The sequence below is a fragment of the Vicia villosa genome, linkage group LG7 (assembly GCF_029867415.1).
Source record: "Vicia villosa cultivar HV-30 ecotype Madison, WI linkage group LG7, Vvil1.0, whole genome shotgun sequence".
NCBI lineage: Eukaryota > Viridiplantae > Streptophyta > Magnoliopsida > Fabales > Fabaceae > Vicia > Vicia villosa.
In genome coordinates, this window is record NC_081186.1 from 77967232 (window position 1) to 77979340 (window position 12109).

General features: G+C 31.6%; 1 protein-coding gene across 1 annotated transcript; it reads left to right on the forward strand.

Annotated features, from left to right (window-relative positions):
- Window positions 1-819: 819 nt before the first annotated feature.
- On the forward strand, window positions 820-2819 carry LOC131619410 (protein neprosin-like; the record flags this gene model as incomplete). Its single annotated transcript, XM_058890509.1, has 7 exons — window positions 820-969; window positions 1072-1158; window positions 1255-1437; window positions 1527-1685; window positions 1853-1906; window positions 2146-2292; window positions 2448-2819. Coding segments are annotated over 7 exons (1152 nt in total), but the record flags the coding sequence as incomplete, so codon positions are not given.
- Between the last annotated feature and the right edge of the window lie 9290 nt (window positions 2820-12109).

A 12109-nucleotide genomic window follows, 5' to 3' on the forward strand; every position in this document is an offset into this window, starting at 1 on the left:
TAATAATAATAATAATAATAATAATAATAATAATAATAATAATAATAATAATAATAATAATAATAATAATAATAATAATAATAATAATAATAATAATAATAATAATAATAATAACAATAATAAATGCTAATCATTAAGTGATTAAAGTGGTAAGTTTTTATTGAAATGTGTGTATTTAATGCATTGAAAATGTATTGGAAATTGAAATGTTAACTTTTATAAAGAGTATTTTCCTTATTTGATATGCTTAAAGAGTGCCCTGAGGGCACTGGTTAGCAAGACACTAATAATAATAATAATAATAATAATAATAATAATAATAATAATAATAATAATAATAATGATATAAAAAGTAATAATAATTTTACTTTATTTTGGATTCAATATAAGATATATTCAACAATTCTATTAGTTGTGTGTAGGTTAAATATACTAATAAATAATGTATATGCATTTTCACTATATAAATCAATTTATAAATTTTAAATAAAACATTTATATTTTTAAAAATAAATTAGTATAATTCATGAACATACGGATTTCAGTCATATTCGTGCATTGAAAGAAAAAAAAAACATTTGCATTAATTATGCATTTCCTTTTCTATATTACGTATTAATCAGAAACTTGAGCGTTTCATTTAAATTCTACTTTTTTTGGTATTCCATTTAATTCTATTTTAATATGTTATTAATTTCCATTTAAGATAAGCTTTAATATTTTTGATTTGTTTTTTTTAATGTTCTTAGCTATAAAAGCAGAGAGGACGAGACGGTTATATGCTATTAAGTCGTTTTTATATTTTAAGATAGTGTATAAAAAATGATCAACATACTATTCTTTCTTATGGGTTTGGCGGCAAGTATTAACGGCCATAAGTTTGATACTATGCAAAGCAAATTGAAAGAGGACTTAGAAATAGATAAAGAACTAAAACTTATTAACAAAACTCCTGTCAAGAGTATCCACGTATTCCTCTCACTCTTCTTAATTTTATAAGTCATTGTTGTTGAACTATATCTCTCTGCATATCTTGATTATTTTGTTATTATTTGACTATGTTTTCCACAGACAAAATTTGGGTATATTGTTGATTGCATTGATATTAATAATCAACCAAGTTTTGATCATCCTTTGCTGAAAAATCATAAGTTGCAGGTATGCATTCAATTAATTCTATTATCACTTATCACTAGATTATCAATACATTAAATTTTATTGGAATTTTTATTTATTTATCTGTATTATCTGTAGAAAAAGCCCAGCTTTATAACTGTACCCAGTAAGAAGACTTTTTCAAGTAAGGCTATATTCGGACTACAAAAAGACGAATGTCCAAAGGGAACTGTTCCTATTAAGAGAACAACGAAAGAGGATTTAATTAGAGGAAAAATATATTTTAATAATGGGTTTCTTGAACATATTCATGGAAATCATGTAAGTATTTGTTTGTAATTTGAAGCTTTTACTTGTATTTATAATAGTTTCAACTATTATATATTTATATCAATATATTTTATTTGTAGTATGCAGAAGTCATATCGGGATATTTTCCATTTTACAAAGGAGTTACAGGATCAACTAGTATATATGATGTTAATGTTTCAAATGACCAGTCAAGTTCTAGTGTAATGTATGTTCGCAATGGACCTGATAGCACAAGTTATATCGGAATGGGATGGCATGTGAGTGTTGTTTAGTTGATTCATTATATATATATATATATATATATATATATATATATATATATATATATATATATATATATATATATATATATATATTAGTGGATGTGTTATACACATAAAGTATTATTTGTATAAATTTTTCAATTGATATCTTGTATTGTTAGGTGGCTCCGCAATTGTACAACGATCATGCGGCTCATTTTTATGCAGTATGGACGGTATGCATTTTTATTATTTTTTTTATTTCTTTTGACAATTGAATTTTATACATTTTAAAAGAGACTGTCCTATTTATATTTCTACACATCTCTAACATTTGTATACCTATTTATATTTGTATTATTTTATTACAGTTGAAATTCATACATTTCACAAGGGGTTACCCTATTTATAATTCTACACATCTCTTTCGAATTTGTTATATTTCTTATGTAATTTGGTTTTTGAAAAATGATAGACAGATAATTTCAAGAATACTGGATGTTTCAACTTACAATGTTTGGGATTTGTTCAAATTAGTCGACAAAATTACCTTGGTGGAAATATTTTAAATACATCTATCTATGATGGACGAACATTTGAAATGACAATATCTATTACTCAGGTGATTCCTATGCCATGCAATTGATAGTTGAAATTAAATGCTCTTATATTTTACAATCAAATATTTTCAAGGAAAAATAAAAACAAGATTTTATATGATGTTTTAAAAGACAAGCTATATTATATATACTAATGTAATTTGTTTGTTTTTTCTAGGATCCGAAAACACAAAATTGGTGGCTAACTCAAGAAAATGAAATAATTGGTTATTTTCCTATATCATTATTTTCTAATTTGATATATGCGCATCAAGTAGGATGGGGTGGTAGAACTTCCACTGCTCAACATGGTCCTAGTCCTCAAATGGGTTCTGGAGTATTTCCTGATAACATATATAATCACGCAAGTTATTTTATATATGTTTCATTTGTAGTTAATTCCCTCGAGAGAATTGAGCCCGAAAATTATATGGTAGAAACATTCAACGACAAACCTAAATGCTTTTTTGCTAAATATTATGGACTACAAGACGAAGATGTTAGGTATAGTCTTCAATTTGGAGGTCCAGGGGGTAATTGTGGTGATTAATTCTTATTCTTGTTAATTTTTAATCAAACTTAGACTTTATTATGAGTCATCTTATGCCTTTCGAGACTATGTGCAAATTAATTAACTTCGATTAAGCCATGTCAAAATAAATAAAGATCACATTGAACTATGTTTTAAATGTGACTAACATTTCATGTCTTATTTAGTCGGATAAGTGTTGGACATTGTGCTGTAATCCATCTTATACACATTTGTTTCATAAATATTTTGAAAAAAATTAATTTCTAAGTCTTTCTCAATTTTAGCATCTATTAAATAAATATAGAAAAACACCCATTTAAAAATCTTTGCCATAAATAACTTATAAAATGAATAATAAAAGTTCAACCTATGACCAAACGAGAATACTAAGAATACAACAAAAATATGTTTATACAACAACTTAAAAGCGTAGCCAAATTCTAAACTAATTTTAATATAGAAATATTTTAAATTAAAAAGAATCAATAATATTAAATTAATAATAAATTTTATTTTTTCCACAAAGAATCTCGCTTACAAACATTATAGTGTATAATGTTAAACTCTATTTAGATTTAAATCATAACAATATTTATACCTATGATTTGTTGTATTCTTCCAATATCATTTTTTCTTGTTTCACTTTAAATTAAAATCAATTCACATGCCTTGAAACTAAGGGTGGAAATATTAAATCAATTCACATGCCTTAAAACTAAAGGTGGAAATAGGTTAGGTCGAGCCAAGTTTTATCAGGCTGACCTTTTCGAAGGTTTGTTTGGCCTAAGAGCCTACATAAAAGTCTATTTTATATAAGCATTTGTAAATAAGAAATTTAACTAATGTTTAAATAGACTAACAAATTAAAAGATCAACAAGAGTAAATGCTTATGTGCGTTGACCTATTCAAGTTTACTTATTACCATGAATTTTTTGATACTATTTGTTTGAGAGAGCTTAAGAAAAACAATTTATGACATTGTTCATAAAGTTTTTGCAGTTCATTCTCACCCGTTCATCAAAACGACTAATTGTATTTTAATTCAAAGTATGAATACAATATTATAATAATAATTAAATTATTCATATATATTTAAATAGGTCAACCTATTAGACTTAAAAAACTTTTTATATGGTTTGTGGCCTACTCTTTTTTGCTAAATAGGCTTTTAAAAAACCTAGAGCTTTTCTATTTAAAAAAAAAACTGAGATAACATAGGTTTGTGTAGGCTAGGCCGTATGCCCATGTAAGTCCGTCTGACCTATTCCCATCCTTACTTACAACTTCATATCAAACACAAATAATGTTAGTCAAAACAACGTCATTAAACAAGAATCTTAAAAAAAGAGTTAATAATAAGGGATGTTTACGTTGCGGTTTGTGTATAAAAAAAAAGCATGTATATAACTATGTTATCTTGATAACATTATAATATTATTTTTATTATAAATATTTCATATATAGAAATACAAAAATAATGTAAATTAATTTTTTTTCTTTTATTTTTATCGTTATCAACGTGAAAAAAATTACTAGTACTTATATATAAATAATATTTTCATTTTTTTGTTAATATACAAATAAAAATAAATACTAGCATATAAAAAATATGATAAAATACACATATATTACTTTTTTTTAGTACAATATAGGGAGAACTAAGAGTTCTCTATACATATATTACTTATTAAGTTATCTAAAACATTAAAAATATATAATAGTTTGTAAGATTTGTAATATAATATGTATTTTGGTTTGCTTTAGTTTAGTTTGCAAAATACAAATAAAAAATTGAACTGATTTCGTTAAAAATTACCCAAACACATTAGAACGATTTTCATTTTGATTCAATTTTATTTGCATGTTTCTATTAGGCCAATTTGGTTTTGAACATCTCTAATAATAACAACTAATTAATAATATAGAATCTTAATATTAAAGTGTAATTAAAATTTAAATCACATTAATAAATTGAAATCATTTAATTCTCGTCATATTTAGAGTTATTTTATTTTATTTCATATAATTAAATTTAATAAATTCAAATTTCTAGAATATTTTATTTTCTTTTTATATTCGTTGAACCATTGACTTACAATCTTTGTGTTAACTTTAAATTTACTCATTTTACCTAGTTATTGTCGTGTAAGCGCATAACTACTTCAAAATTCAAAAGGAAACGGTTTTGGTACGTCCACAGTTGCAAATCGTAGTTTTGGCCAAAAGGGAACGAAGCAAAACAAAAATCTCTATATCTCCAAATCAAAGGTTGAGAAAAATGAAATGTAATTTAAACAATAAAGCTTTTATTTTAAACAATCATATATTATTACATTCCATTCGAACAATTCAAACAAAGGGTCCCATTATAAGTTGAGCTCCAAAATCTAAATGTGATCCAAACAAAATGCTACAAATTCAAATTTTCTTTCTCTTAATTGATTGTAAAATTCGAAACCAACAAATTCTAGGAGACTAGGACAGTAGTCTTGACAAATAAAATTTTCTTTATGATGAATGACAATTTTTACTTTTCAACCACTACAAGGAAATAAAGGATTAGCTATCATAATTTTGCTACCAATTATTTTCATAGTTGATCTCTATTTAAAAAACAATCAATTAACTTAAATTACCTAAACTAACATCAAGTTATATTTTAGTACAACTAATAACATGTTACTGTTTATCATTATCATTTGCCTAAAAAGGTGTAAAGTCTATCGGTCCCTCTATTTCAATTCAAAACTTTTCTCAATGTTTCTCTCTTTTCATTCTTCCATCTTAGGGGTGGTTCTTGGCCATTTTTGGCTAAAAATCACCCCTCAACACCGTTTTTTTCTTTCTCTTTTTGTTTAAATAAGTGGTTATCCATACAAATTTGCTTCTTGTTTTGTGTGTTTTTAAGTTTTCATCGTCTTGTACGGTGTTAGTTGGTTTTCCCGTCTTAGTACGGTGTTTGTTGATTTTCCCGTCTTAGTACGGTGTTTGTTGGTTCAAATTGACACATTCATTTCAAATCATTGCAGATCCGAGGAAGACTTGGGCGTCAATGTTGCAGATCCAGAAGTATGAATATTCTGGTGACTTTTATATTGTCATATTTGTAGGCACTTTTATGTAGTCGTTGCATGCTATTAACCTAGGTGCTGCGAGATTGTTTGCAGATTCACCTTTTTCAGTTTTTAGCGATCTTGAATTTGTAATGATCGATGTATTTTTAATTTGAATTAATGAATATCTTTTTAGTCAAAAAAAAAAAAGTTATTGTTTCAATAGTCCATTTCTTTTTACTTATAATTTTTGTTATTATTATATTATATATTATATATATTATATATTATTATGTACTATTATATTATTATACTATATAATATTAGGATTTAAAATTTCTTTTATCTTGCTCACAATTATCTCAAGCACTCGCGCGACACAAAATTAGGGTTTGTAATGAGTCATAGAAGAATGAACCACGACGAAAAAAACGAAGAGGATTACGAGGAGCAAAGTGTCGATTTCGATGAAGAGGAAGCAGTTGATGAAGATGAGGAAGAAGTGGATGGAGGGGACGATGATTGCGATGGTGGCATAAAAGGTAGCCGCAAGCGCCAATACAAGAAAGTTTCTACTTCGAATTTCTTCAATGAAGAGGTTGAAGTTGATACAGGTGATGAAGAAGGGGAAGAAGAAGGGGAAGACGGTTTGTTTTTTTAACTTTGTTTTTTATTTCATCAATTTCATTTGGGTTTAGATTAGAGGGAAATTAGTATTGAATTAGGTTTGAAACTATGATGCGTGAGATTCGAGGATGATTTGTAACTAGGGTTCTCATGAGAATGAAATTATCATTGTTAAGAAGTCGGTGTACCTGTTATTTTCGTTGTTATGTTGCAGTTATATTGATTTCAGTTTAAAGAGTAAAGTTAAAAAAAATAGGATTATTAAGACACGCATCTGTGTTGTAATCATGTGGATTAAAGCATTTTCTAGTATCTGATCATGTATATAGTGGTTAAATTCTCCTAGTTACTCTAACCCTGTTTAGATTTTAGATTTTTCATGTCATGACCCAAAAGTATGAGAGATCAAGGGATATTGTAGTGGTAGTTCTCATCCACACTGTGTTCTGAATGTTTATTGCCCCATTAGAGTTTTCGATACTAGACTATACAATATTTGTCCTCTGAATATACTATCTTATGTTTATCCCTTAAAAGGTGTGGGGCATCCTTATGGTAGTCCCAACTCTATGCCACATTGCATTACATGTCCATGAAAATTGTAGCATCCTAAAAAAAATATATATTTGTATACCATTGCATTAAGCATCATATGAGTTTATCATTCATGCATGGCATGCATGTCTACAAGGAGCTCATTCGCATCTTAACTTGTTTTTGGAATCAGAGACCGCAAAATTGATTTACGACATCCGAGGTTTATCATGGAGCAAATTCAGACAGACATGGCAGAGATTAGGGCCCAGATAGGGACTAATATGGGTAAATTTTTGGAAACTATCCAAACCGTTACCAATGGACAAGGAGAGGTAAGGCAGCCTGTTCAGAGGCCGGATGTTATTGTTGATCCAAGTGACATTCATTGAAAAGTTGCCAGTCTTACCCAAGAGGTTCCTTTGAATCAGAATGTTAGGAACACTATTCAAGTTCCCGTCAATGAGGCTCCGCACCTTGAAAATCTTTCTGTTTCGTCATATGATACCTTTAAGTTTCCAATGGAGGAAGATGAGGGTAAGCTTCATCTTTTGGATAAGAGATTGAAAGCTGTTGAGGATCGTGATTGCCTTGGTCTGGATGCTGCTAGTTTATGCTTGGTGCCTGGTATCAAGATTCCTCCTAAGTTCAAAGTCCCCAACTTTGAGAAGTACAAGGGTACCACTTGCCCAATAACACACATCAAGGCATTTTGCAACAAGATGGCTCCTTATGCAGAAAATGATAAACTTCTAATGCACTTATTTCAGGATAGTCTTAGTGGGGCATATCTTGAATGGTATACCCATCTTGAAAGGACCAACATCCGAACTTGGAAAGATCTAGCCAAAGCCTTTTTCAAGCATTACAAACATAACAGTGATATGGTTCCTACCAGAATTCAACTTCAGGGTTTGACTCAGAAGGTTGACGAATCTTTTAGAGAGTATGCACAAAGATAGAGAGAGCTAGCTGCTAGAGTTCAACCTCCCCTTTTGGAACGAGAACTTGTAGACATGTTCATGGACACTTTACAAGACCCCTATCTGAATCGGATGGTTGGAAGTGCCGCTTCTGAATTCTCAGCTTTGGTGGTCGTAGGAGAAAGAATTGAGCATGGTCTTATGACTAGTAAGATTCAGAATGCTGCTACTAATTTTGAATTCCCAGAGCAGGATGGAGAAGAAACAAGTACAATTTCCGAGGATGATGAGGAAGATCATGCTTATTCTCCAGTTCAGATCCCATGCTATCAAATGACATAAATTATTCCTAATCAGGATGATGATCCACAAATCTGTGCTGCAACTATTAGCCAGCCACCAGTTCAATTAGTGTAACAAAAGCCTGTTCCATATGATCAATTAGTTAAGTACGCTCCGCAACAACAACAGAGATATAGACAAAATCGTCGACCACAAGGTGGGCAGAATCCGAGAAGGCCAAGAAGGGTAGATGAACCAATTCTAATGCCTCATAGTCATTTGCTCTCTCATTTACTCCGAAATTCTTTAGTGGAATTAAAACAGCTTGGGGCTCCTCCTTTTCTTTATCCTGAAGGATATGATCCCAACGCCTACTGTGAGTTCCATTCTGGGGCACCTGGCCATTCGATTGAAGGTTGCAATGTATTCAAAGGCACAGTTCAAAACCTCATTGATTCCAAGGCAATCTGCTTCATGCCAAACGGTCTTCGCATAAATTGAATTTTCCACGCCTAAGTAGAGGTCGAGACTGCAAGATGTACCTTCTGAAGCAATAGGTCTAGACGGAGTCAAGTCTCTTCAATGTGGACAAGCTGTGTTTCATTCTGCATTCTCATTTGTAATTTTTTTGTTTTGTTTAGTACTTTCTCGTATGCAAAACTTGTTTGCTTTTGAATAATAATCATAATACATTGAATATTTTGGTCTTGAAACAATCAATTCGCTTTTATTTTCTTGATTGTGATACTCAACTCTTGTAAAAAAAAAAAGAAAAAAAGAGAAAAAGAGCAAGTAACTCTGGAGGGAGGATGATGAGCGTGATACCAAGAATTTCAAACAGTGCGCTTTTGAATAAAACCTTGCTGATGATGTACAGGCATTGATTACGAGGAGTAACGATAAAATTAAATAACTAATTCTTAAAATACATCAATTTTCTAAAAGTGATAATCGAATCAATCGATTAGAATTGCCAACAATTCTTTACTAATATATTAATTATGAGGATCAAGCCTATTGATCATTGCGATTAATAGTGCATATTAAAAGTCAGGGTTGTACGCCAAACATTTACAACACACTAAACCATGAAACTACGGATTTTCATCACTTCGATAAGGTAATTCAAAATACCTTGCGAAACCACAAATCTCAAAACTACGATAAGGTAACTCAAAATACCTTCAAACCACCTCATACTAATTCTAAGGCGTACAACCCTGCCCCGAACTATGTTGACTCTGATTCTCCCTAAGAAGATACGTAGGCACTTGGCAACAAGGCGAGTCCCCTTCCCCAAAACCTCAATTCAGTTCAAATCTCACTTTTCGCCCTAATCATTTCCTTAGCTACTAAACCTTAATATTTAGCCATAAACCTTTACTTTGAACATAAAACCTTAGGAAAGGGTTAAGGGTGCCTAACACCTTCCCTTGACCTGATTATAATAATCTTACCCAGATCTTTATACTGCGTAGGGTTTCCTATTCGCCCTGGTAGAATAGGTGACGACTCTAAAAAGTAATTTTTAGGGCAGGTTGCTACAGGGTGTCAGAACATTGTTCATGACTTGTTTCCTTTGATACCAACAAGGAAGTATTATGGACGGTGTAATTAAGTACACGTCAGGATGAAGTGTAAAATGTTTTTTTGTTTGACTATGCATGCACGGTTATTGGAACTAGCATTTTTGGAGAATCAGTCTATAGTCAATAAAGGAATTCAAAACTGCATATTTATTTGTGGTGTAGTTATCTTCCTCAAATAACATTCTCTTCGACCAAGACCATTGTCACGGTCTAGGATTGTTAATTCCTAAGTAACCGCTCAGTTATTTAAAGAGGCCATCCCCTCACTACTCTAATCGTGTGTTAGTTTTTTTCTTCTAAATAGTCCTTATAGCTTTTATCCAGGGGTATGGGTATGGGTCTGTGACAGATATATTTGTTAATTTTTGGCTAAAAAGGGGGAGAAAGGCTTTGTTCAGCTCATAAGTTTGAAGTCTGTTCTAATTACAGTTGGCTTTCTGGGTTTACAAAGATATCAGATAGGATGTTCGATCTTGAGTCTATTTTGCTTTGTTCCTTGTGATCTGATTTATGAACACAATTGTGTCTTGTGTTCTGAGTTACCCGAAGTTGCAAGCTGCACACTTGAGTCCTCCTCTGGATATCTCAGGTTGGTGTTTGGTTGCTGTTTAAGGGGTCTCTTATGCTATCTGGAAGAATTATCCATCAGTGGAAAGAAATGGTTCCTGGGTTGAGGGTGAGTGTCAGCTATCTTCTTCCTCATGTAAACCAAATAACTTCAGGACTTTCTACTCCTTTTCACTCTAAGGTTCCTGCACTGTGATGTTGAGAGTGATATGCTGCTAATGAAGATATTTGGACTGTTGTGAAGAAATGTCGAACATGATGTTCTGACATCCATCAAACTGAGAATATTATTTCTCTATGTAGCTTTGTATTTCTCTATGTAGTTGTGTCTAGTAGCTCCGCAAGACTACCTATCTGACATTTTTTTCAAGATGTATTCTTAGTTTCTAAATATGGAGATTATTTAGGAAACTATTTATTGAAGGCCTAATTTTTTGGAGAAGCTTTTGCAGATTTTTAGAAGTCTTCTTGCTGCATTTTTGAAGCCCAAATCCATTCCAGATGTGTGCTTTAAATAGAAGACAACAAACCTAATTTTGGTGTGGAAATTACGTAGTATTGTGTTAGGGTTTGGTTGTGTTAATTATGAGCCTCTCTAATATCATATTGATAGAAGAGAAGGACAATTTTCTGTTTTATTGTAAGTTGTATCATTCATTCATAAGCTTTTAAGCATTGAATGACTGTGTATCACTTAGCTATATTTTGATGCATTGAATTGAGTGTGTGTTTCTTGTTTATAAAGCTATTACTCTTGATCAAAGCTTTTAAGCCAGATCAAGTATTTTTCTTGATTAAGGGGTTTCTTAATCTACTATTTCTTGTAGTTGAAGACTCAGATGAAAGGTTGTTAATATCAGTAACTAGGATTGAGACTGTGAGATATCACTACGGAGATTGGGAGTCAGAGGGGTTTCTCGTATCTAGAAGGTTCCTATGTAGAAGTTGCACTAGGTAGGGATTAAGCGAGAGGTTGTAAATCAGAGGTTGATTAGCATTGAATTAATACTACTGATAATGGATTTTCTTCCTGTATTGGTATCCCCCAAAGTAGGTGTTGTTGTACACCGAACCGGGTTAACAATTCTGTGTGTTCAGTTAATTTTCAGTATTGTTTTAATTATGTTTACCTTGTCATGTGTGTTGTTCAGAGATCAGTGTCTCAACATCTCTTAGAACATCTGAGATCTAAATACCAGAATTCCAGTCATAAACTACTAGGTGGTATATCACTTGGGGACTCACTTAAGCTATCGAGCAACGTGCTCGTGGGAGTCCGATGTGGCGTTTACCCACTTGGTGTTACATATTGGCGTTATCGATTGATGTGCTTGTGTAGCCATGTAGGCGAATTACACTTGGGAAACTCACCACAAGTGTGCTTGTGTAGCCATATAGGCGTAAATCACTTGGTGACTCACCTGCGATGTAGATGTTGATTGGTGTGCTTGTGTAGCTATGTAGATGTTTTACACATGGTTTCGCACTTGAGTTGGTGTACCTCACTGGCGTGTCAATTGGTGTGCTTGTCTATCCATGTAAGCATATTGCATTTTGGGTTACTCATCCTAAGTCTGGTTGTGTAACCATATACGCGTAAATCACTTGGGACCATACTTCAAGTCCGATGCTGCTCAAGCGATTCATTGCAAGCGGTGTGGGTGTGTAGTTTCTGGGTGTTATTCCCTTTGGAGATCCGGACTCAGTTATCGACGTCACTCACCAACGGTGT